Raw genomic sequence first — 26,638 nt, 5'->3', positions numbered from 1 at the left:
TGAGATTTGCTTGGCTTGGAAAGGGGCCTGAACTCAGTCCTAAAGATCTGCTTAAGAATAAACAGTGAGCTTGTAGGCTGCTGTTTATCAGGAAGCGATGCCCAAATAAACCAGTTACAGAAACACAGCAGCAAAAGGACCAGATAAATAATTAGTTCTACTTTGAGGGGAGGATGAACTGTAGCCTTTATTCTCAGCCTTTATTCTGAGATCTCATTTATAGAGATTTCTTTTGCCATCTAGTTCGGTGTTTGATGTGTACTTCTAAATTATTGTAGATCAAGCCAGATTTTTTTTTGCTACAGTTTTGATATAGACGTTTCTGTCAAGAAGCAGAAAAATTATTTCCTTTTTTTGTGACCAGTTCTCTTTTTGAAGATCTCTGAAGTGTTTTTAAGCAGTCATGTCCTTTTGATAGGTCACACTTTTCTAACCCTTATGCTTTCTATAGTGATTTCCTTTGGGCTCTGCAAACAGTTTGTCAGTAAATAGTTCTAGTACATAGTACAACTGCATTCTTTAAGTCAGTATACTGTAAATGCCTTTATTCCTGGAAAGAACAGGTTTGTACCTTGATTTTATAAGTTGAGTGCTGAACGTATTTTTCATTTAGTTGGAGGTTCTGTGGGAAATCATAATAAAATCTTAAAATGTCTGTATCTTTCATTCATCTTATATTGTTGTTGGGTGTATTTTCTCTAGCCAGAAAATGATCTGCCATGCACAAAGTGATATATGTCTGTACCAAAGGCCTGAAAATGCTGATTTCTTACGCTGCACCAAGAATGCGCCAATCTTTGTGGAAAACTGCACAATGAGCTTTTTATATATGTAAGCTACATAAAAATCTCAGTGTTCCCCATTGGATTAAATGCAATATCTTATTAGTGATCTTAATTTCTGAAAACCTGAGATTCTTCATCTGAAAAGCTTGAAGAAAGTATTGGCAAGATTTCTGTGAGAAGTCTGTCACAAAATTGTCCTTGGATTGTAAAAAGAAAAAAGAAAATCAGGATGGAAGATAAACAACTTCATTCTTACGTGAAGTAACTGAGAAGGGAAAGCGATGAATGTGGAGTTCTAAATATGGAAAAAGACACTGATTTAAATGATTCTTGTTTAATAATGTAACCGTATCAACCAACTTTGCTTGAATGTTTGTATTTGTTTTTGCTTGCATGTGTATGTTCAAGTTTAATTAAAAACATTTTGACTTGAAATCTCTATAGCGCCTTGCATCTAAATTTGTTAGGACTGACAAACATCAGGATTTCTTAATGTTTATATGACAAGTTCTTGAGGGATCTCTGCCCAGCTCTGCCAGCTCTGAAAAACAGCACACAGGAACTGGCCCCACATACGGCAGCATTAATTTAATAAGCTGCAGAATGACGTGGCAGTTTGTTCACATCCCGTTATTTGAAGGAGGTCCGAATAATGCCCGTAGTAGAAGCAGATTGGAGAAGCTGCAGAAGCTGAGATAGCTTAACATTCAGCTACCATGTTTGTTTGGAGTATGTCAGAATGGTCACGACCACTGAAGCACTGCTAATTTAAATCCTGCTGAAAAAGGACTCTGCCAGCCACCAGCTACAAGATAGCACTCTAGAAATATTTCACCAATGGATGTGGATTTCTTATTTCCACTTCCAAATATCAAGGGGAAAAAAACCCAAAAGTAAATCAGGCAGCCCTGTGGTATTTCGGTTATGAAAAAGACATAGTATTTTTGTGAAATATGTCTAAGCAATCAACTGTCCTGGATATCCAGTGAGGATTGTCCCTGTAGAAACAGAATACATCATAACTTTGGAGTAGTTCTTTATAGAGGTGAGGTGGGCTGTCCTGTGTTGTTGAGGACATGAGTTACAGGGGAGACGAGGATGTTTGTGGGCACCCTTAGCATCTTGTTGGACTTAGGGTAACAGCCAGATTAGGTGCAGGCAGTACTTTTTATAGGTTTTTAATAGAATCCTTGAAAAGGAGAAGATAATTCTAACTACGCTGAATTTAGTATTGCTGTGGATAACTTGGAACCAAAATGCAATAAAAAATTTCCTATTGTAAACTGGAGAATGAGTTTCTCCTTTTCCTCAGGAGACTTCCAAATTGTATGTTGAAGAAGAGCTGCATCCTCCTGAATACCCTGAAAGCAAGGCATTTGATATTGCTTGTCACTTTTTTTTTTTTTTTTTTTTTAAGTCTCAAAGGAGAGCTTTTCTGCCATTGTAAGTGATACAATGTGGAGTTTGTATTGGAATGATGTTGGTGTTATGGAGTATCTAGTTTCCCCAGCTACCTAATGGGAAAGGACTAAAAGCAGCTAACACTATTGAAGTGCATAATAAAGAGAGCAAGCTGTTTTTTGGATGAAAGTCTTAGAATGATAGAATGGACTGGGTTGAAAAGGACCACAATGATCATCTAGTGTCAACCCCCTGCTATGTGCAGGGTCACCAACAATCAGACATGGCTGCCCAGAGTCACATCCAGCCTGGCCTTGAATGCCTCCAGGATGGGGCATCCACAACCTCCTTGGGCAACCTGTTCAGTAATATTACTAGTGGGGTGGAGGACTGGAAGTCTGCTTTACAGGAAAAAAATAAAAAATAAAAAAATCTGTGGATTTGTTGGCCTTGTCTTGATTAATTGCTCTTTTTTTTTTGGCGTTAGAACATTTTTTCTCTGTATAATCTGGTCTAGGAAGCCTGCTTTGGCAAGGGGGTTGGACTAGATGATCTCTAGTGGTCCCTTCCAGCCCCTACAATTCTGTGGTTCTGTGAGTTGGGAGGGTCCTAATAGTGGCTGGAGATAGAGGTAATGTAGTTTGTTCCTGCTGAGACTGTGCAAGAAGCATAGGGCAGTGTGTGGGAAGGATTCCAGTTGCCTTTAGTTTTAAGCTTCAAGGAACGCAAGCTGGAGCAACTAAAAATGAGGGAAGTGTGACACCTCGTGTCCAGCTGGAAAGGGCTCTTTTGGGAGCTCTGGGCAGCTTTTGGGTCATTGAGATTTTGAAACAGAAGTGTTTTCTGTTGGTGATGTCTCCGCATGTCCAGCGTTCCTATGAAGTATCCTGGATGTGGTACCATCAGCTGAATTGGGACACGTGGAATTTTGGTTTTTGTTATCTACCTTATAGTGGTCAGAAACATAAATATGAAGTGATGCTTAAACAAGTTCCCACTCCATGACCTAGATTTTGCTGTAGTTTTGATGCAGCATTTATATTTCTCATAACAAACTGGTGGATATTTGTGCTAGAAGGACATGTAGTCACGATGGAGCACCTGATCAGCTATGTGTAGGTGCTGGTGAAACCAGTGTAGCACAGCTGGGGTTCTTTGCCTTTTGAGCAGTTCTCCATGCCTTACTTCTCTTGGTACATGAGGAGATTCTTACAGGTAAGAAGTCTGTTAGTACATGGGATTAAATGGAATTGGCTGTTTTTTCTTGAAGCGTTTTCTTCTGCTGTTCTGACTTATTCATACACCATTAGGCTTGGAAGGTTGTCTTCAAATCACATTTCATTGAAGCAGCTTAACTGCCTTTTTATTTTGTATCATAGGAAGGGAACCACTTTGGGATTTTATTTTATTATTAGAGTTCTTTTGTTTGAAGTAAGTTTGCTCCATGCCAAAGTTTTTGGCTGGGAAAAATAAGTGTATCTCTGGTCAGCACCAAAAGTGCCATATTTCTGCTGCGTGTTGGTAAGCTCTACCAGGTCTGTAGTATGATGTGACTTGTTTCTTCCTGTACTCCAAGTCAAACCCATACCTTGCATCTTAGACTAAGCATTTATCTATTGAATAGTGTATTGCAGCCTGACCAGAGAGCAGGAGCTTTTCTCATCATTTTTTTTTGCTTTTTTCATCATTTTTTTTTAAAGTACAGCTGCTCTTGAATTAAAAAAAAAAAAAAAAAAAGACTTTGAGAGGTCTTGGAAAGCCTTTAAAAAAAGGTCACCAGGTGTTTCTCATTGGTGTTTGACAGATTGAAAACAGATCTTCAGCTGTTCGAAAGCAGCACTTGTTCATGTCACTGGTTTGTGGGATGTTTGGCAAGTGACTGGGCTTCCTATTCCCTGGTCCTGCCTGTTTCAGATCTACTTGGAGCACCAGTTGAAAAGCAGATAATTATTAGTGTTGTACCTTCAACTTCTGTTTCTGATTACTGCTATGAGAAAATATTCATGTATATTGGAAGACTGTCTTCCTTGCTATGTACATAATTTAGCTTTAATGTTTTATGTGAGGATCACAGCTGCCTCTGTAGATATGTGACTGTAACCAATTGTGGTATCAGAGAAAAAGAAAAAAAGTTTACATATGAAAATCTGTACAGCTGGTGAAAGAACAGTAAATTGCTCCTGTCCTTGCAGTGGAAGATGAGTTTAGTAACATGGTAGATATTTTTTCCTCTTCCCACAGAAGTTATATACTGCAGAAGTACTCATTTCTGGAAATATTGACTCAGACTGGTAGGAGATGAGGAGTTTCTCCTTTCTTAAAGGAAATCAATTACAAGATATTTTTTGGATTGAGTTTTTCTTGCAAGATTCAAACCTTCATCATGTTGGAGAGAGTTTGATGTATCGTAAACATAAGAAAAGAGAAAAATATTTTGCTTCTCTGGGTTATTTTTACACAAATCAGCAGTTTATTTCCTCTAAGTGCTTTATCCAGCATGCACATCCCTTTACTATTGGGTGATTTTGAATTAGCTTTATAAAGATTACATGGATAGACACAGCATTGTCGTCGTTAATAGAAACCTGTGCAGTGAGGTCTATGAGCTGCAAGATCTCTAACAGTGCCAGTGACAGTGAAGTATGGCCTTATCGAATGGAGAATTCATAAGAGGCTGCCCTGGGACACTGCACCACTATCCTTCTGTGTATCCTGACAATGTTATCTGTCCTCTCAGTACGGAGTATCAAATGTCTGTCACGAGTACAGAAATTAATTTAATGTCACCTGAAGACATGCAATTAATCTTTTAGAGGTTTTCATAATACCTTTACAGAAAGAGTTGCCAGTTTGGCGGATTTGGATTTTGGGGTTTAGCAGAAGATAAGGAAAATTAATTTTTCATCAGGGTTAATACAAGCTAGCAGGGCCACAAAGGCAGAGAAAAATGGTTTGGGAATTTGTCAAGTGTTGTCACTCTAGAATAATGCTGCTTAACGTCTGATAGGTGTAATCAAGAGTTGAGATTTCTATAGAGGGGGATTAATCAATTTGCTCACTACAGAATGCGAGTTGGTGATACCATTCCTTCATGGGGTTTAAGAATGAAAATAAGATTTGATCTGTCAAATTGCAGGAAGCTCTGACAGTATCAATAGGCATTTTTATCAGTACATTTTAAAGCATTTGTTATAAATAAATTTGTCCTGCTAATGTTGGTGGCAAATAAACTTCATCTTCATAACAAAACTGTCATCATGATTATGATAGAGTGCAAAGCTTCAGCTCACTAAATTCAGGCAGTATCATACAATTCTGGTCTTAGAATTTGTGATCTCGTTTTTGACAGAATGCTCTTTATGTTTCTGAACGCACAGTGCTGACAAGCGAGAGCATGTCAATATTGGAAAACAGCCTTGATTAGTATCAGGGCATTGCTTCTAAAACTCATAGCCTTTGTGAATGACATCATTTCCCTTTTTTGTTAGTCTCCAGTTTCAGATTAAGTGGTGCGGATTCTTTCACAGTCAAGTTTGAAAAATACTTGTTATATAAATCAGATTTTTTTACCTTGATCTTTTGAGTTTTGCTTAATTATACACAGTAGGGAATAAGAAAAACATTTTTCCTTCATTGGCTTGCAGACAGAAAATGAAATTCACTTATCTGTAGAGGACTTAAGAGGAAGTTTGCATTATAAAATTGAAGATAGTCATCAGTCTCAGGTCCTAGCATAGGACTGGGGTGAACTAGGAAGTGTTCTACCTGGCTTCAGCACTTTCAGGTTGTATGAAGCAGGCTAGATGCATCTTTGAAAGATCTAGAGTTGTCCAGTATATCCCAAAAAGGCTCTTGGGAAAAAAAAAAAGTACTTCGACAAGACTTAAAACATCTATTTCTATTCCTACATGTTTAAATGTGGGGGAAAGGTGATGTAAGCTAATGAAAAAATAGCATTAAGAAATAAAGTCCTGAAGAAAAAGTTGATTTCAGTGAGTTGGAACTGAGACATTTTACACAGAGGAAATGTTAGCAATTATTCGGCTTCTATGATTCAGATGTCATTTTTGGGTAGCTTCTGCAGTAGCATCTTGCTTCACTCACCTGTAGCTTTACTGTATGTTTTGATTTGCCTGCTTATTTCTGCCTCCTACTGAAAGTCTGGAGTCAGCACAGGAGCAGTCCTATTTGCAGTTATGCCAATCTACCAGTGTTAATATTCTCGTATGAATGTGTGGCTGTAAGTAATGTTCAGAGGATTTGTGGCTTTAAGATCAGATGATAAAGTCCTTTATGAGTGTTTTGCTTAAGACTTACTTCTTCATTTGCATTCCTGAAGAAGCCAGCAATTATCTTCCTTTGTAAGTTTAAAGGATGATAATGGTGGCAATTAAAATGGTGGCAAATTAAAAGTGCCATCTTTCAATTTAATACTATGTAGATTTTACTCAGCTTGGTTTTGACACTGCTTGACATCTTTAGCAGCAGTTCTTTTTTTTAGCTGGTTAAGATTTGTTACCTGAGACTTTGTTGTTTCACTTGTTGAACACATACTGACCTAGGAGCCATGTTTTTGGTTTTTGTTTGACTTGTTTTGTTTTTAATTTAAGAAAGACGCCAAATTTTGTCTTCAGTTACAGCCAGGAGAGCTGTACATGAAACAGCGTATTGCTGTCATGGAACAGCGTATTGCTCAAGCCAGCTCAAGAAGCAGTGTTTTTAGAGCAAGGTTATAAAGCCAGATTTTGATTCAGTTGTCCATTTTTTCCTTTCTTGTTGCAGGAACCATCAGACTTTGCTCCTTCCCCGTTTCTTACCCTGTGGATTTCCTTTATTTTTTTTTTTACAGGTTTTCATGCTTCTGAAATGTATTAACTTACAAAAAGTCCAGAGATGCTTCCACCTTCTAGATTGGCATCCGAGAGAATTTTGCAGGCATGTTGTGTTAACACTTGAAGCCCACAGACTGGGTTTCAGCCCAGGGTTGGGTCTTGACTTATTAGAAAGCCCAGCAGGAAGCATATCCCACCATATTCCTCATGAATGCGAACCCATATTGTGTGTTTATGCGTTTGATTTGTGTGATTGTGTGTTTCCTGCTGTAGTTTGAACAGTTTTATTTGGTGATAATTGAGCTTTGCAGTTAAATATTGGGTGGTTGTTGGCCATCCTAGCCTTTATGGGAAATGATTGCTTGCTTTTGAAGTCTCCATAATGAGCATGTATGATGTGTTTTGTACCTGAGGGCTTCACTTACACGCTGTTCGTATGTGCAGGAATCATTTTTGGGTTTGGAGAGACACAGTCACAAGTATTTATGGTTGTTTTGCACAGCAGGCATTTAGCATAGATTAGATTTGAACTCCCAGTTCTTAGGATTAAATTCCTGCTAGAATTTTTGGTTCTTTTTAGTTTTGTAATCTTCCAGCTGCTGTAAGGTTGGATAAAGGAAATTATCTGACCAGAGCATAAGGCTTATGCTGCTATTTAAATCCTCTTCATTTTAATGTTAGTTCAATACTGGTTTCTAGTATAGGTTTTTGTTTACGTGCTTATGTTTTCAGGGAGAAGGGCTGTTGCTTGTTTTTGTTTCTTTTTTGAGCTGCAGTCAAAGACAGACTTTGAAGGAAAAGCTTTATTATTTCTTTCTAGTAACTGATCTCAAAGGTTTACGTACAGAATTTTATGTAAAACCACATTTAACGTAGAGCCATTAATTTTAGCAGAGAGAAAGTGAATGTGATGAGAAGTAGAGAAAAGATACCATTTTCTATTGTTTTCTCACTGTGGATACTGTGGAAGAAAGCCCTTAAGTAGGAAGAGCTTCAGGACTCCCTGTGCCAGATCGTGTTTTTTGAAGTGTAGATGATATGAGGCAGTGATGAAGCCAATTTGGGGGGGGATTTGACTTGTGTGGGATTTAAGTTCTTGAGAAGTTGTTGCCTGCATATGCTTGATAATGCAGAGTATGTATGTGGTTTAGGGTTTTGAGTTGCACACTATCCCAGATAACACCTTACTGGGCTACTTCTCTTCAATGGCTGTGGAGAGATGTAGTAACAAGCAGCCCTCAGTAGGTGTTCCTGTTGTGTAATGCTAGTAGAGGTGTCATGATTTGTATTTCCACTCAAGATAAGGCTTATATTTCCACATGGGCTATAAACGTGCTCCCTCTGCAGCCTTGTATTTTGTCTCCTTATCTGCAGAAAACGGTGTCGGTTCATTTGACGCCCTCTGGTTAGTGACACAGTACAGATGCAGAAAGACTTTTGACTCATCAGTATTTAAAGGAAGGGAAAGAAATTATGTAAACAAAGATGCTTCAATAATTGTTGTTGGTTTTTTTCTTCTTCAGACGTGCCTTCCATTTGAGAGCTTTTGAAGGTTAACCTGGGATTTTTCATGGGCTTAGGCATAGGCTGTGCTTATTTGCCTTGACTCTTGGTGCTACAGTGGTGTGTGATTGCGGGTTAATGAATTTCCACTACCTGGCTCCCTTGGTGGCTTGGGTGCATCCCAGGGCTGTAGGTGCTGTGGGCCTTCCAGCTGTTTTAGCAGCTCGGATCAATGGTGAGTGTGCTCCTAGTTAAATCTTACAATGCAGTGAGCCGCTTTAAAAAGAAATAAATACAGGGTTTGCTAATACTAGCAGATTGGAGTTCTGAAGTGGAGTCAGCTTAAGTATAAATTCTGCTGTTGAAGCCATGCAGAAAGCATGCAATAATTCAAAGGTCTTTACAGAAGCAGAAGTACCTTATCTGTTGTCAGGCTCAAACAAGGTACTGCTTCTGCTGTCTGTTGTTCCATGGGATGTTTTTCAGTGACTGCCCTGATTTGCTGGATAGACACAGACTCAAGAATTTCTGGACAGTGCTCTCAGACATACAGTCTGATTTTGGGTGCTGCTGTATGGTGTAAAGCTCAGTGATCCTTGTGGGTCCCTTCCAACTAAGAATAGTCCATGATTCTACAAAATTGCCCTTCTGTTTATAGAGAAAGCTGAACTGCTCAGGCAGAGGCAATGCAAGCAAATCTCTTATCTCCCAGTGTGTTCACCTTTTATTTGTGCTGTATGTGCACTGCAATTAGAGGTGTAGTGGGGAGAGTTAGGGGTCATTGGATCAGAGGGGGGGAGTGAGGTGTTGTTAGTGCTTGTGAGTGTAAATATTTGTACTAAGAGTGTTTTAAACCAAACAAAAAATCCTGGGGGGGAAGAGCTGTTCTAAATGCTCCAAACATGGGCAGTGTTGGGGGACAGAGATAACTTACGAGATTTCTGTTGTAGGAACAGACAGCGTAAACACACACTACAAAATAAATACTGTTTTCTAAAGAGAGGTTGGACTTGTAAAGATGAGCAGAGTGTTTGATTGGCTTTTCCAGCTCTCACAGATTCCTTTAATGTACGTCTCTATGAAAGAAACAAAACAAAAATAATATTAATAACCCAAACGTAGTTCATATGTAACCCTGGGAGGAAGAATGACTTGGAAAGAGAAATGAAAGCTCCTTACCTATTTGGATTTGAAAAGGTGCTATCGAACATAGTGGTCAGTAATGAAGTCCAAATGAAGTAAAGCAGAGTTTCCAGGCTGAGCCCTTACACCCTTCTGCAACTGCCCCTGGTTTGTTTAATAGGCAAATCGATGAGCGCTCGCTGCGCTGAGCTGATGTCACAGGAGATTTCTCAGGGCGAGCGTTTGCACTGCGTAGACATTGAGCTGCGTGTTGTGTTGTTGATTTCAGCAGGGGGGAGAGGACGCTGGCTTTTTTCACCCAGAGGGCCAGCCCCAGCGGCCTCAACAACCTCTGGAGCCGAAACAGCAGCCAGTGCGGAAGGTCACATTGACAAAGGGAATGCAACAGCAGCAGCACCAACAGCAGCAGGCACTGATCCGTTCAGCAGCTCCTCAAGGGGTCAAAAACATCCAGGGAATCCATCAACCTAAAAAGGTGATTTTTAGATGCATATTGCTGCTAGAAGTTATACTGTTGAGCTGTGTTGCTATATTCATAACTAGCATTCTGTTTGTCAATTACTAGCGCAGGGCTGCATGACCCAGGAGATGCATAATTGCATATAAAGCATTTAATCTACAGAGGCCCGTTTGTATCCAGCACAGACTGGTGATGCCTGCAAGTTGTTTTGTCTGATGGCTTTCTGGCCAGAACAGTAGTCCCTATGGGAAAGGCGTGTGTCTCATGATAGCTACTATAGGAACGGTATCCAACGTGCTTTCTGGCTTAAAAAACAAGAGTTATTCTGAAGTGCTTAAGCTTTTATTCACTAGGGTACACAACAATGGTTTCAGGATGCTCTTTGGTTGATTCTCAAAGGTGGTGTTGCTCAAAATAGTTGGTGAGCTCATAACGAGGTTTTCACACTCATCACTCACTGGGAGAAGGCAGGGAGATCATTCACGCTGCACTGGTGTGTACTTTCTGTTTATTTTCAAGCTGAGATGCTCCCTGAAAATAACAGGGATTTGGGCTTCTAATTTATTTGTTGGTTTCAAACTGTAAACCATAACCTTCCTGCTTCGTGTAAGGATAAGATTTCTTTGCTGATGCAGAGAAGAAGAGTTGTTGACCTTTGGTAGGCTTTCCAAGCATGAATCCTGCTCCAGAAGAGAAAGTGTTGAGTGTTAACTCAATGTTACGTGTTAATTGTGTAACGTTTGTTACTGTTTCATTGTTAATTTTTCTCCCTCTAACCATTCAACCTTGAATTTACAAGAATGGTCGCACGTTTCCTGCTCTGGCAAATACTGTGATTTCAGATCCTGTGTGATTTGGGGGAAAAAGGAGCTTTAAAAAAAAAGTTGTTCACTATACACAGGTACTCCATCCTGATAACAGACTAATGGTTGGTATAGTAGAGACTGGAAGCACTTGGGGCAGTTTGCTGGTCTCGTGTACATTAAATTAATCTTTGGACTGAGATGAGAAAAGGAAGAAGAGGTATTGCTGTTTTTGTTGACTAGACTCAAAATGTGGGAGCCAAGCATATGCCTTGCTGATGTGAGCAGCATATATATTTTGGTATGGGACCTTTATTGCTTGGCTAATTATGTTAAAGCTGAGGCTTTTAGCCGTAGTATCATCTCTAACTCTCTGTCCTTCTAAATTAGGTTTGTATAAGGCGTGGATGGATGTGTTAATATGTGACCTTTCAAATAAGCTAACAGCAGCAAGCTGTTTTAAATCAACGTGTACACAAATCGAGTTTTTAAGTAAATTGCTAACTTTCACATCATCTGTCAAACGTAGTTAACAGAAACACTGGGTAAGTAAATCAAAATACTGTTACTTTTGTTGTTGGCAGGTCATTATGCATGGGAGAGGCAGAGGAGTAGCAGGCCAGATGGGCCGAGGACGCTTGATGCCAAATAAACAGAACCTGCGAGTGGTGGAGTGCAAACCTCAGCCCTGTATTGTGTCAGTTGAAGGGCTTTCTTCATCAACTACTGATGTCCAACTGAAAAACCTGCTGATGTCAGTGGGACCCATTCAGGTAGGTCAACCTTGGTTTGTAATTTTTGTGCCAAAAGTCTTTCATTCTGGAAAGCTCAATTAATTCCCTGACACTAAATACAATGTGTGTTTATTGGTAATTCATGTTTGACGGCACCCCCCTCCACACACACACACACACACACACACACTACACCTGATAGCAAAGACAAGCACATGATTATATTGCAGCAGAGGGGGTACAGTAGAATTTTGCTAAGTGTCATGAAGATTCTCCTTCATTTTGGAGTTCTTGTACTGCCTCCATTGTTTCTATATATAACATAAGCACATCCATTCTGTGGGGTTTTGTTGAAGCCAAATTATATAAAAACAAATATTCTGTTGCTGTTTTTATTGTTGGCTTGCACCTACACTCTATGATTCCTGTTGTTGCAGTCCTAGGGTAACAGTATTTAATGAAGGCTACTCATTTTAGGTGTTACACCATGTAGCACTATCTGCTTTTTGAAATGAAAACACATTCTGGTTCGAAGGATTTTCTGTATTTATTTTTCGGAAGATCTCCCTTGAAGGGTGAGGGGTTTGTAAGCAAGGTTGTGACATATATGGGGGTGTATCTGCTACAAAGCTTCCTGAAGAATCATGTCAGTAAAACTGATTTTAAGCAAAACCAGGAGGCTTTCAAAGCACTGAAAGGCTTATGAGGCCATTTCTGCCTTTTTGGTACATTCAAAAATATCACTCAATGGATAATGAAACATACAGACGATTACAATGTTTTCTTTAACTCAGCTTTTTCCATTTTGGGTGCTTGTTTTGACAGGATCAACATTTTCAGACAAATGCAATACATTAATTGAAACTATTCAGTTGCTCAGAGACTTGTTTATGAATAAGATTATCTCTCTGCTGTAGAACACAGTGCTTTCCTAGAGATGTACGCTCTGTCTCACTTCTTCCCAATTTAGTAAATGGAATAAAGCTGAATTATTTATGTCGTCAATTCAGAGAGGTTTAATTTGTTTGTGAAGGCAGAAGTACCCTCACAAAATACTTTGTCCCTTCATGTTCTGTAGTACTCGAGGAAATTATTCATACAGTTCCAAAACACGTTTAGTCAGTGTTTACTTGCTAAATCTTGCATGAGAATATTAGAAGGAGATTAATAGAAATCCTGCTAGGAAGCATTCAGAATTGGGAGAAGCTGTTGAGATGTGCTGAAGAATGTTTTCAGTACTTGCCATATTTTTTTAGCAGACTGCAAACGGTGGTTTCTTAATGCAGTGTCACAGACCAGTTTAGGAGGGTATGCTTATAGGAAATAAATTAAGTAATTTCCCAGTGGGATTTGATATATGCGTGTCTGTTACAGAACTTGTGTTCTTGCAGTAGTGTCAGCTGTTCCTTTGGTAAGTTCTAAATCATCAACTTTCACCTCACTGTTTATATAGAAGTAGTACTTGAAAGAGGTGGCTGAATTACCTAATGATGCTGGAGGTTGATAATTCTGCATTTCGAGTCAGCCTTTTAGAAGTCCAGAAATTTCTCAACTTTTTTGAGACTGTTATTTCACAAGTGTGGATAGTGAAGTATACAGGGGAGAAGTGGTCCTTTTCTGCATCGCTATTTCCTTATTCTTCTTTAGACACTAAAGTAATCATCCTGTGCAATTGTTCCATAATTATCTTAAATCTTATTTTCTTTCATCAGATGCTTACAAGCATAAAGTATCAGTGCAAATTCCCAGTATTGTTTTAGGAAGATCATAGATTTTGATGTTTTAAGAGCAATTAATAGTGGAGTGGGGAGCTGCTGTTATGTATCAGAGGTGATTAGAATGCTGTGTTGTAGCTGTATTTTGAATGCTTTTACAACTATGTGTTTTACTCTGATGATGTATGTAGTGATTGCTTTTCTGGTCACAGAAGGGGAAAACAGTTTCCTTGTTGATGTGATTCTCTTTGCTTTCTTAGAGTGATAGTGCTACCTAGTGCTCAGTTAGAGGAAAGACAGGTATCTGCACCAATGCTGTATGCAAAGCTGATTTTATCTTTAAGGGTAAAAGGCTTAGTAATGGAAATGACAAGCACATGTAGATGAGTGCGTCCAGAACATGAGTGCAGGGATCCAGGATCAGCAGGGGTTCTTCTCCATGTGACACAGCTCATGGGGTGCACAGCACTGCTCTGGTGACCTGTTTGTTCTTCGTGCCCATAAAAAAAAAAAACAAAAAAAACATTTTCAGCTATTGCAGATGAGTCTCTCTCCATTGACTGTGGAAGAAGGCATGGTCAGTCCTTGGGCTGGGGGAGAAAAGAGCAACTCTGCAATGAGCCTGTCCAGTTCAGCTGTAGAGCAGTGTGTGAGCTAGAGAAGCTCATCTTCGTTTTGACCATAGATCATCCTTGTTGTTCTTCTTGTGAGATTATTGTGCTGCTGTTATCATACAGCTTGCTTGAATATTATTTTTGTGAATACTGAAAAAGAGGAGGTTTAAGAATAAAACATGTGCAAAGGAGGAATTTGAGACCGTAGGTCTAAAGGAATATCTGTAGAGGAAAGGGTCATTTTATAATGTTCATTCTTTAGTAACTGCTAACAGTTCAGTTGTAGATAATGTCAGTGCTTCTGATGCTTTAGAGTTGTTAAATTTAATGTGTTTTTTAAAAAAAGCTGTAGGCAAGCTCTCAATCAAAAGCATTGAATGTTCATGAAATTCTGGCTGTTCGCAACTATTTCATTTTCCATCCTACTCAAGATCTGTATCTTCCAGTGACAGTGTCTAAAGAAACAGAAAAAGAAGATAATCAAGATCAATATGAGCTCTGTGCTTCCAAAATCCTTTTCATAAAATACTCCCTCCTGGCCCTACACATTTTTACTTTTTTAATACTGAGACTGTGTCAGGATGTAATTTCTCTTTTACTACACCAGAGTCAAATGAGAAAATGCATAGAATGCCTCTGATCTCACCTTGATCTCAGGCTGGTCTCCAGTAAGAACCATATAGTAGATCTGGATGCCCTAATCTGTAAACTAACAAGTCATTTGAAATCCCCTAGTAGTTATTGCATTGTCAATCCTTTACACCTGAGTGGATCCGGGCAGGGGTTTTCATTCTCTGATGTCTGACTGAGTCAACTTAAAGAGAAAATGTGAATTAAGTTGTTTTTTTTTCAGAGCTGTGATGCTTGGAAGGATTGTGATACTTCATTTTAGGAACTGCTCGTAGAAAGAGGTTGTTGTGGAGTGCAATGTGACAACACTGAAATCTCCTGTCGAGGAAATTTTAGTGTCCCTGCATTATATGGGAAGTGAAGTAACTCTTGGTAGAAGCAGTGCATCTCCAAAGGCAGTAGTGTGTGGCTGGCCCTTCCCCAGCCTTCCCTGACTCACCTTTGGCACACAGCAAAATCAGTAGTTAATGAAATAATACTGAATTCAGACCAAGGGAAGCATGATATGTACACTGGGAAATACAGACTCATGCTTTAAACATTATAAGGGAGAACATAAGGGAGAGGTTTATTTTAGTGCTAGGTATTTGAAGATATGTCAGTAGGAGCATATGTAGACCTGTTCAATGGTCCTAGATCCTTAGCCCACTGCAGCCTACTTGAGACATTTTTGGGAATGTGATGCTGCTGGACAGCTAGCACTTATTCCAAATGAATGATAGTTTTGCAGGGACTTGCAGTAGGAGCAGTTGGTGTCATTGGTTCAAATGATATATAAAACCTTGTCTGATCAAAGTAGAATTTTGCAAATGTTGCCTATATTAAATATTGTCAAGTAGAAGTATTTTCTTTGGGATGAAAAGTTTTTGTGGTTCCCACTTGCTGTCAGCTTCTGGAGAATTATTTTTTATTCTGATCTGTGTTTTTCTGACCTTACATTGACAGTGGTTTCTCCAGCCTGCTGCCATTGTAGCTCTTTCACTTCAAGGCTGCTTCCATGGAAATTTGTAGGAGAAACGTCCACAGTTTAATGCTTTAGGCAGATGGTTGAGCAGCCATTGAGGCTGATAGCCCCAAAATTTGATTTATCTGCTTCCTTTAAAATCATGTTGTTTCTGTTCATGAAATTAGCTATTAAATAGAAAAACTCTGAACATGGAGTAATTTCAAACTAAAGGTCATTTAGCTTCAAAAGCAAACAAGATCTATAGTTAAAAATGTACAAATATTAGATTAGTTGATTTAGTTATCTATAGAATCATACATAATTATCTTCAAGTTGTTGTAAAATCTTCTCCAGAATTAGATGAGCAGTACGAAAAGAAATCATGAACATTTAAATCTCCCATGATATGCAGTATTCTGCTGGAAATATAAATTAGGTACATTGTGGGAAGCAACAATCATACAGAAAACATTACAGACGAGCATCTGTTTTCATACTTGCTCTGCAATGGCTAAGATTATACTTAATGTATTTACAAATAATAAATACTTATACAAGTTAATTAATGAAATATCTTACACAGTAGTACTAGTAATTTTGGAAACCTGCTAGAGCATTCTTTACAAGTAATCTGGCTACAATACAGTGGGTGGTCTGTGTGGTGAACAGCTTTCTAGGAGGTTATTTCAAGATGACCTTGTAATGAATGTGTGAGCACTCAGGCTATCCTGAAAATATGAATGCTGGGAATACTGACTTGATTACTAAGAGTAATGGCTGCCAAATTATTTCAGAAGGGTGACAATTAGTTTAAAATGGCTTTTAAACTAATAAGGTAGTTTGGTTAAGATATACAAAATTAGTTAATTCTGAATGTATTTTCCTAGCATCTTGAAAAATCTTGTGGACTAAGTCTATAAAGGTAATGCCTTGAAAAAAAAGCCACCTTTGAGGTATAAAATTCTGCAGGTAACACACTATATCAGTTGCACCAGAATGTTGCTGTTAGCATCGCTTAAGTGCAAGATCTAAGCTACGTATCATCCAGAATTCAAGGAGACAGAAATCATCCAGTAAGATGAATATGCAGCTATTTTATTTCAGGTTGCCACTGAAGTGGAACACTTGTTTGTATTCCCAGCTGATAGCCCATCTGTTCAGGCTCAGGATAGCAGCAGGTCAGGACCTACACACTCCAGCAAAATTGTCCTGACTTGTTCTGTGCCTGACAATCAGCACTGTTGTTCCTTTAACCATGTAAACGTAAAGTTCAGGGTTTAAGTTGCAATGTAAGGAAGTCTATATTGTCTCAAAATGACAGCAGACCTTCTCAAGAGAATTCTGTTAGCAGGTATGAATGCAAGGTATGATAGGTAATAATTTGTTTGAAAACACAATGTTGATCATATCCCATGTTGAGATATTAAACATTGTTGTCAGCAAAGGTATTGTGCTGGTATTGCAAGCTACAGTGTTCATATAGTCCAAATAAATTAGCTTAATAATTGTCTAATTTCTTCCTTGTTAAAACAAGATGAAACCTTTTTTTAATACCTTAATAAGACAAACACAAAGTTATTCTGCACCATTTTCTCTACTATAATTTGAGTTTCTTGAAGGCTGAGTATATTTATGAAAGTTGCTTGAAGTAGATTGTTTTGGACAGCTCTTCCAATCGGAGGTGGCACACCCATCTGTGCCACTTAGGTGGTTCACATCTGGATGCATTAACCAGGTGAATGTGGGAAAATTATGATTGTTAGACTTTACACTGGGGCTTTGAAATATAAAATACTGTCAGGGGAACTGAATGAAGGGGGAATTTATAAAGAAATGGTTGCTGCTTCCATTGAAAAATCATCTGAAAACATTTTTTAAAACTTAGCATTCAGTCTAGCCTGATAAGTGATATGAAGAGAATGTATGTTAACTACAGCTCTGTAGATTATAAGAGACATCTGTAAAGAGGAAAATACAAACTTGAATACTTCCTTCATCCACTCCAGCAAATAACTCATAGGAGAACTGAGTTTTCCAAGTTCCTTTTTAGATGCTTTGTTGAGCTTGGCAGTATTCATGTTGGTAAAATGTATTTAGCCTCGTAATGAGCTTCCTGATTAAAAATCAGGTCTGTTTAGTATTTTTTAAAGATAAATTCTATTCCCACTAGCTTCAACCAACAAACTGCAGTGACTTAGCTGAACCTTTTCTCTTGTAGCAAACTTTCTGAAAGGTATGCAATGCAAATTAACCACCTGAACCTTACAGATTTGCTGAATCATATATCTGAGAAAAAAATATGATGACTTTGTTTTTGCTATCAGCAAGTCTGGCAAATAAAGAACATTGCCTTTTTACTTGATTGAGTGTTTAGACTATGAGGCCTGGTTTCTTTCTGGTTTTCTTTCTCACTCTGTTCTCAATCATTTCAAATTTGAAGCAGAGAATTTCCTTGACTTTTCCTCTGCTTTCACTTTGAAATTGTAGAAACAATGGAAGTATTAAACTTCTGTGATTTTGTGGGGGAGTTTCCTTTTAATTACAAGGTGATGCAAGGTAGCTACAGCCAAAATTAATGACTTCAAAATCTACGGATAGATTAAGTTGCAGAAAGAGCCTAAAGCTGCATTGCCTGACCTAAAAATAAAGAAATATGGCCATTGGATGCCACAGCTTTTGCTAAATAAGCATGCTATCAACTCGAGTCTTACCTGTTCAAAAAGATTGTAAGTAGGCAATCTTAGTAGCACATTTCATGATGGCATTTGACATCTGGCCTTAAAAAGCTGCATTAGATTGAACGAACAGGAAACGCATTGGTTGGATTAAAAATTATTTCACAAAGACATCTCAAAGTGTGGCACTCTTGATGAATGTATCAGAGTGGGGTTGATTATGGTTTCCCAAGGAATACCCCTTTATCTAAAGGAATTAAGGTATTTGTTACTTTTGTATGGTTATCTTCCATAGAGACTCAGGAGATTCTGTGTTTGTATTATTACAAAGACCACAGGACTCTGGAGACACCTTTGCATTTCCTACTGTGGTAGGAAGCGTGAACATGAGTTCTGCTCCCAGACTGAGGCTTGCTATAGTTTTGGAGGCCTCGATACTACATGTGTTTCACGTTGAAAAATGCTGCTTTCACAGTATGGGAGGCATGCATCTCAGGAACTTTTTCAGGTTGTTGTGTGTGGCATAGTTCCTCACTACTGGGAGGAATTGAAATTGGTGCCCTAAGCCATCTCATTAAATTAGTGTCTGTCAAAAGTTCTACCTATTTGTACTGAAATAGTGTGAGAATATACGGTCCAGAATGAAAGCCTATGACTTTTTCCTACCATTTTTTTTTCCTGTTTCTGCCCTGTTTCGATCCAATAAAGCAGGTCAAGTGAATGAATCCAGGTGCTTATGTGTGAAGTTAAGCTCTGCTCAGTTTAATGCTTCTCATTCAGTTGATGAAAGTTTGGCTGTGGGGTTTGGTTCATCTGTGTGGATCAGATCGAAGAGTTGTGGTCTTTGCTAAACAAGTGATTGAATTTTCCATTTGGCACAATGGCTTAATTCATGAGCTCAGATAGATTCACCTGGGTCCTGACTGAATCTCAGAAGTCTGTTTCCATTTCATGAACACCAATAAGTGCTTCTAAGAAAAGAAAGATGACGATTTCAGTGAGTTCCATGCAAGATGTTTTTTTAAGTGAAATTTTTAGTGCTTATTAAAAATAGATTTTGATTTTTTTTCCTTACAGAGTTTACAGATGCTTCCTCAACAACGGAAAGCCATAGCGAAATTTAAGGAGCCAGCACATGCTTTAGCATTTCAACAGAAATTCCACAGGTAAATAATTAAGCACTGCTGGCTTTGGTTTGCTCACTTCCTTCAAAAGATGAAATTTGTTGCATCTGATCAGTGTTTCTCTTAATCCATTCAAGCATCTGCTTATTACTGACCTTAGAACCTTCTTGTCTGATCTCTATACCTAGAATAAGCTTGATTACCAGATCTAAATTTCTTTTAACAGGCACATGATAGATCTGTCCCACATAAACGTGGCACTGATAGTTGAGTGATGTCTGCTGAGAGAATTGCTTACACTACCAGAAACATACTGTGGAGCGACACGGGACACAGTGACAAAACTATCAGGTTCTGAAACCTTTCAGCTTAGTCTTTCAATTGCCATGTTGAACTACAGAGAGCAGCAAGGTGTCCTCGAGAAGAGCTGAACTTGAGAGGATCTACAAAGGTGGAATTTCTGTTCAGTTTCTTCAGATTCTGTTGTAACCACATGGAGCTACAGTTTTGTTTTGTTTTGTTTTTCTCAAAAAGCTACAGTGCAGGTAGACACTGTTCTTCAAGATACTACTTTGTGACCACAGTGACTTTGAGAGAGAACGTTTACACCGAAAGATGTACAAACTTTCTTCATAGCAAAGAATATTTGATAATGGTTGCTCTTATCTTCAGTGTGAGGTACTTGAATGAGAACTCACTTTTCTAAACAAAACACATTAATTACATTGTATATACAAGAGCATAGAAGATATTCTTGCATAGGTTTAAACGTGGTCTACTTCATTGAATAGAAGTATGCTGAGAAACTTTGGAGGTGACACTGGAAAAACTGTAGTTTCTATCTTTGTAAATATGTTAAGTCTGTCTCTGCATTTTCTATTCCAATACAGGCTTCCCATCTTCTCCTTCCAACTCCACTTATTCCATAAAACACTGTGTAGGAATAACATTGCTGTATTTTCCCTTGGTTTTTAAAAACAAGGATCTTTGCCATTCAGTAGCATCCTGGGGTAGTTAACTCCAAGTTGTAACTAAACTGTTTTTAATGATGTTGCCAGCTACAAGGAAAAAAGAAATATTTAGTGGCTCACTTAAAAAAAAAAACCAAAAAGTTATACAGGAAGAGTGGTGTATTCCTAATAGTTCTTTTCGGCTAGTGTTTCATAATTGCCTTATGCTTTATTTGGATTAGTTCTTTTTTTTCCTCTTGAGATTTACTTTGTGACTAATGCTGAACCAGAAGAAACCCGTTAAATGAAAGAATTTGGTTTGATGTGTTGTTCCCAGTGCATACGAGACTATAAGGACATTGTGAAGCTGCTGGTGAACGTGGCAGTTCACAACAGTATGTGCAAACGTTAAGGAGCTTATATTTTATTCAAAGTAAAATCCATGTTTCCTTTTGGTTAGAACCATTTAGATGGTATTGCCAAAGGAACAGTTTTTTTCAGTTATTTCTGAATAAACTTCTTAAAATGTCATCTTTATATTGGATTGCAGTTTTTAATGAACATTTCCATAGTTTTTAGACTGTGAGCTTTTGCTTCATCCTTTATGTTAGGAATACTTTGGAGCATTCCACCTACTATTGAATGGGGCGACTTAAGTCTACAAAGTTCTGTTGGCTTTTTTTTTTTTTTGTCATCTGAACGACCACAGAAGAGCACCATTGGTATGTAATGAAACAACTATAAGTGGGGTCCAAAACAGGAGAAGGATGAACTAAGCAAATTTATAGTAGCATAGATATATATTTTTTAAGATCAAATGGTAACCAAAGTCACTAAGACCTAATTGGCTTTCTTATAGTTTTGGTCCAAACTTTGAATTAAGTAGAAGTTGCTTAGATTAATGATTGAGTAATAAATACCACCTAGTCCTCTAGGTAAGAACTGCTTTTTGTTCACTAAATAATAGAGTAATGTGGTGCTTTTAATTGCACTGGTGAAGAAATGTAAAGAATACTGTTAGCCCAGTTACAATGTAGTGACGAGGCACAAAAACATCATAAAAATATTCATAGAGAAGTGAATTTTGTACCTGTTTGTGCAGTTCCCCTCTTATGCATAACACTTAATGTTTGGCACAGTTATTCTGCATACAGTGCTGTTAAGTGCTTCAGTTAGACCTAAGCCCAGGACAGAGAACGAGACACAGGTAGGAAGCACCCGGTGGAAGCCAACTGAAGACCAGTGCCAGGTGATTGCAGTGACCAGCCCTGCTAAGTGCTCTTTAGTTCCTCACTCCCATGAGCACTGGAACCTCTGTGCTACTTCCTCAGGTTATGTAATTTTTATTTTGATTTTTTCTAAATAAATGTTTATATTTAAAACGAGTCATTAAACAGTTATTCACCCCACTGTTAAGACAGCAACTTCTCTGTACTGAGGAGAACGGAAAGACATCTAGGAATGGAGCATTAATAGTGTGTGTCTGGAAATCTGTGTTAGGTGCAAATGGCAGACAGGCCAGCAGCTGAGTTCAGCAGTAGGAACATCTGCAGTTGATCAGCTGTTCTGTCATAAGCAAATGTTGTTGGGCTTAGAGGGTTTCTCGGAGCTGAAGGGGTATGGGTTTGATTCAAAAGTCAAAGATGTTTGTAGAAATGCTCCTGCTTTGGGTTTTGAATCGATCCCAGAGAGGCTGAGGTTCAGCCACCCTAAACAAATTTTATGAACTTTTATTCAGCTGAGGTTTTTTTTTTTTTTTTTTTTTTTTAAATGTTTTTAAACACTGACATAAATGGGTGGCTTTGGAACAAAGACTTGAATTGCCTCAGATCCATTTAAATGTAGGAGGCGATGTAAACAGTGCCTGTTTAATGACTAGGTGGGTTCTCTTTAAAGGTGGTTGCAGTAGGTTATGGCTTGTGCATAGACAGTATGGGCAGATTGCTGGTGATTTTAGCTGCTTATTGCAGTGGCTGAGTATCAGAAGTATATGTAAACATTATGTATGTATGTCTATATGTATTTTATTATACACATACATACACACGCTCACCCTGTATTGTCACCATATCTTTCCAGTATCTTAAACTCAGTAGCAAAAGTAGCAATTAGGCGAATCTCTTGTTAAAATGTTTGTGTTTTGTTAGTTCTCAAATCCTTTCTTAAAACTGATCTGTTGGCAAATGAGCAGTTTGAACGATGCATCTCTTCTAGTTCTTTTTGTTGTGTCTCCTCCCAAAAAACCACCGAGGAAGTAGAGGTAAAGCTAGATGGACGTGTTATTTCCATGTTCTCTTTCAGCACATAGTTAAATCTGAACATCTTAAGTGAACTTTCTTGGAAGATCTGTTGCAACCATTATCTTGTTCTTTCTTGATCATGCATTCAAAATCCAATGCAAAATGCAAACAAAGCGTTTAATGTAGTATGTAAATATTGAACTTTTGGAATTAAAATGTTACTCAAAGTGCTTACAGTCAACCACATCTTAGCTATGTTAGTTTTTTGTGTTGTCTTATCTAAGTTTAATGGATACGGTTCCATAAATGTTGATGTGTTTTTGTGTATATCTTCAAATTTTTATAAAGATGCTAGTAAGTCAATACATATACCCTGATCTGTGTATTATTTGTCCACCATTTTTATTAGAGTAGTTTTATATTGATTTTAATAGGCGACTCCAGTAGGTCTTATATGGAGCCAACTTTTTTTTTTTATTGCTTTGTTTTCATCTGTCACACTGTAGCACTGGAGAATAACTCACTTCATGACTAATCATATTCTGCTTTGACTAAAAGACTGGATTGGCCGTATGATGTGGTATTTTAGTAGAATGTTATACATTAAAAAAAAAAAAAAGGTTTAAAAAACAGCTCTATCTTTTAAGGGGAAATAGAATACACTGTCAGACTGAGGCCTGGGCTTCTAGGTTCATTTGGTTTTGCTGTACCAGTACAGACAGGTCTGCCTTGTAATTCTGTTCTCAAAGTTTGGGTTGTTCTTGTTTTACACATAATTCAATTTGGTCGTGTAACACTTGTTTTCATCACAATGTTAGCAGCTGGTTGTGGCACATACTGTATGGTGAAACAAACTGGAGTGTTTGAAGAGCTTGATGTAATTGCTGCTAGGTGGGAGGAGGACAGGTCCATAGCACATTCACAGCTAACAGAAACTGCCACGCTGATGGTTTTTCTCCTAGTAGTGATGGAGAGTAAATGTTGACAGGGTAATGGTTCTCAGCCCCCCAGATAGCTCCAGTATGACTTCATGTAAGAAGAGTAAATACTGGCACCCCGTGTGCAGAGTATCTTCAGATACAGAACTTATTCCCCAATTTAATCCAGAAAATTCACTTTATATTCCCAAACTTTTGGGAAAAAAAAAAAAAAAAGGCCATCTAACTGGTAAAATGCCAATTAGGGGGAGCATTTTAGTTCTTTTAGTTCTTCAGTGTTAGACTTCCACTGTAAGGACTTAGATTTGTTTTTTATTTTAACAAAACTAGGTGAGAACATGCGTGCCTTGAGGTCCTTCATAGGTTTTTTTTCTTAACATAATCTACCTATCTGGCATGAGAAAAATCTTTTCACTTGGTGCAGAGAATTTTGAAATGTAGGATATCACCTGGTTAGCTTTACATAGGGCAGTTACTGTATGCACTTCTGTAGTTACATGAAGTAACCGTGTGTATGTATGTGTGTGTGGGTGTGATGCCCTTATACTTGGGGTGACAGGGTGGAGGGAAGGGTGGGTTTCATGTATTGATTTTGCCTGTTTGACTTACTGGAGGGATTTCCTACATTTGTTTTCTGTTGTAGTAACGTGTCGTTCTGTCTTTCCCCTGCTATCGTGGTTGTTCCCTGGGTTGTGATGCTCAAAAGTAGAAATCTGGCTTTGCGTGCTCACTGTCCAAGAGACGTTTTTGTTCATTGCAGAACAAACCTTTTTGAAATCATTTTTTGTGCTTTTTGATTTTTAGCAGCATGTTGGATGAGAAATAAATGTGAAGGAAACAAATACTGAATGGATTGCAGGAAGTTAGCTGTGTTAAAAAGGGTAATGGGTCATTTAGGGTAAACGGGGCTTTTGTTTCAGTGCTACCTCAAATACTAATTAATTCATAACCATAGTACTGGAAGTCTTTAATTAGTATGAAATCCTAAGGATTTTATGTAAGGGTTTTTTTTGTAACCCGCTTTTTTTTTTTTTTAACATGAAGATGATTTATTACCTACATGAGCAAAGGGCCTTGTGTACAAAACCTGATTCATATTGGATCCTTACGTATACCATCTTCTGGTATCATACGGTTGGGAAGGATCATTTTGTTCTTTGTAATGCTGCTTTTTTAGGGTTGGTTTTTATTTTTGTGGTTTAGTTTCTGGTTTTTAACTACAACATAGTCTCCTTTTTCTATTTCTGTGCTTGCTTTGGTGGAATGTATGGTCCCTATTGCACTAAACAAAACCTCAAGGGGAAACCTAATCTCACTGGGTCTTTTAGGTGCCTGTGTGGCTTTCTCACTTCTTGGTCAGACACACATTTTCCTGACTAACTGGAAATGGGCCTTGTATGTACACAGGTTTTCAACAGGTTTACATTCCTTTTCTTATGTAACAGCTCTCAGGTTAAGCCATTTTTTTTAACCCCCTGAATAATTTAAATCAGTGTTACAGACTAAGACTATTTGTGTAAAGGAACCTGTGCACAGTTAAAAGGAGCTGTATTGCAAATGCTGCGTGTAGTTACTTGGAAGATCACAATTTGAACAGAACGTTGCTGTATTAATGTTACATTCATACATCTAATGGTTTTTAACATGCCCTGTATTTTTTCCTAGCGTCTGCCAGGCTGACTTTGGAACCTTAGAGTTTTATTTCCATGCATATAATAATAAAAAGGGTTTGTTTTTGGGTTTTTTTGCAGGATTTCTTTTCCAGGCACTGACACTTTTCAACTGCTTAATTTTCTAATTAATGCACATTTTCACTTACAGATACACCAAAGATGAGATGCTAATGCTAATTTATTTACAGCTGATCTTCTCTGCTGCCTAATATATTTTTTATTGATACAAGGTGCCCTTAGAATAAGTCAAATTTCTTTTCTCTTCAGGTGCTCTTTTCCTCTGCCCTGTGCCGTACCTCATTTCCATCTCATTTGCCCCCATTTTTCTATTCCCATGAAGGTATTTGTATCCTTGTTATGTTCTTGCTCTTTTGACTCCACATTCATTCCTCTCCCTCCAGACTTTCTGCTATCCAATTGCAAAGCACTCAGTCATTTGCAGTATTCTGTTTTCTTCTCACCAGTGGCTCTTTTGATACCTGAAGCCTAAATCTCCCACAGGGAAGCATAAGCAGCCTGTATTTTTCTTCGCAGACTTGCTTACAGTACCTAAAGTTGAGGCCTCATTTGCAGGTGTCAGACCTTAGGAGAAGCTGCCCATCCCAAAGCTCTGGACAAATAACAATTTTGCTTTGCAGTTTTACTGACGTTGGAGAATTGCAGAGTTTTTATACATGCTCTAGCACTTATGCAAGCCAGGAGAAACAGGATTAACAACTCTTTCATCCTTTTTGCTTTTTCAGGAGTTCTGTTCTTGAATTCAGTGATAGTAATAGCACTTTTTTATTGTCTCTTAGTAATACAAGCACTGCCGACACAATTCTACCTCCTATTACTATTACTGAATGTGATCCTTCCTAACCTGTAAAGTCTGAAATGCTGTGTACATTTAGGTGTATTGAGAATCAGAGCGTGTCGCTCTAATCTGGATGGCAGTTTATTGATTAGCAGTTCAGAATATAAATCCATCAGCCGACTGTATCATTCTGACTCCACCTGGGGTTCATCCGCCTCATGTTTTCTACAGTATCATCTGCACACTTTATTTCTTGAATGTAAAACTGAACTATAGCAAACCCTCCACTCGCATAAGAGATCTTTGTCGTACTTATTTAAGTGAATGTAAAAGTGGCAACACAAAAATGATCTCGTGCAAGTTCTTATTGCCTGTAATTTCATGTTTAACGTGTCAACGTGCAAATATATTTATTGTACCTAAAAATATGTGAATAAAACTTTATCTTCTTTATGTTTGCTTTGTTGTCTTTTGATGTCATAGAATGACCTGGGTTGAAAAGGACCACAGTGATCATCCTGCTATGTGCAGGGTTGCCAATCACCAGACCAGGCTGCCCAGAGCCACATCCAGCCTGGCCTTGAATGCCTGCAGGGATGGGGCATCCACAACCTCCTTGGGCAACCTGTTCCAGTGCATCACCACCCTCTGTGTGAAAAACCTCCTCCTAGTTCAG

General features: G+C 38.3%; 1 protein-coding gene across 4 annotated transcripts in view; it reads left to right on the top strand.

Annotated features, from left to right (window-relative positions):
• RBM33 (RNA binding motif protein 33) overlaps nt 1-26,415 on the top strand; it is a 95,436-nt gene extending 69,021 nt beyond the window's left edge. For 2 of the 4 annotated variants that reach the window (XM_031615949.2, XM_031615948.2), the window contains exons 16-19: nt 9,933-10,139; nt 11,512-11,700; nt 19,319-19,407; nt 19,592-26,415. In XM_031615949.2, the coding sequence (XP_031471809.1) occupies nt 9,933-10,139; nt 11,512-11,700; nt 19,319-19,407; nt 19,592-19,640 (534 nt within the window). In that variant the 3' untranslated portion in view covers nt 19,641-26,415. Of the gene's footprint in view, nt 1-702; nt 3,863-9,932; nt 10,140-11,511; nt 11,701-19,318; nt 19,408-19,591 lie in introns of those variants that run through there. The other 2 variants (XM_031615950.2, XM_031615951.2) reach the window with 2 other exon arrangements.
• Nucleotides 26,416-26,638: the final 223 nt, after the last annotated feature.

This window comes from Phasianus colchicus, chromosome 6 (assembly GCF_987193195.1).
Source record: "Phasianus colchicus chromosome 6, bPhaCol1.hap1.1, whole genome shotgun sequence".
NCBI lineage: Eukaryota > Metazoa > Chordata > Aves > Galliformes > Phasianidae > Phasianus > Phasianus colchicus.
This window is presented reverse-complemented; position numbering and strand designations above follow the sequence as displayed.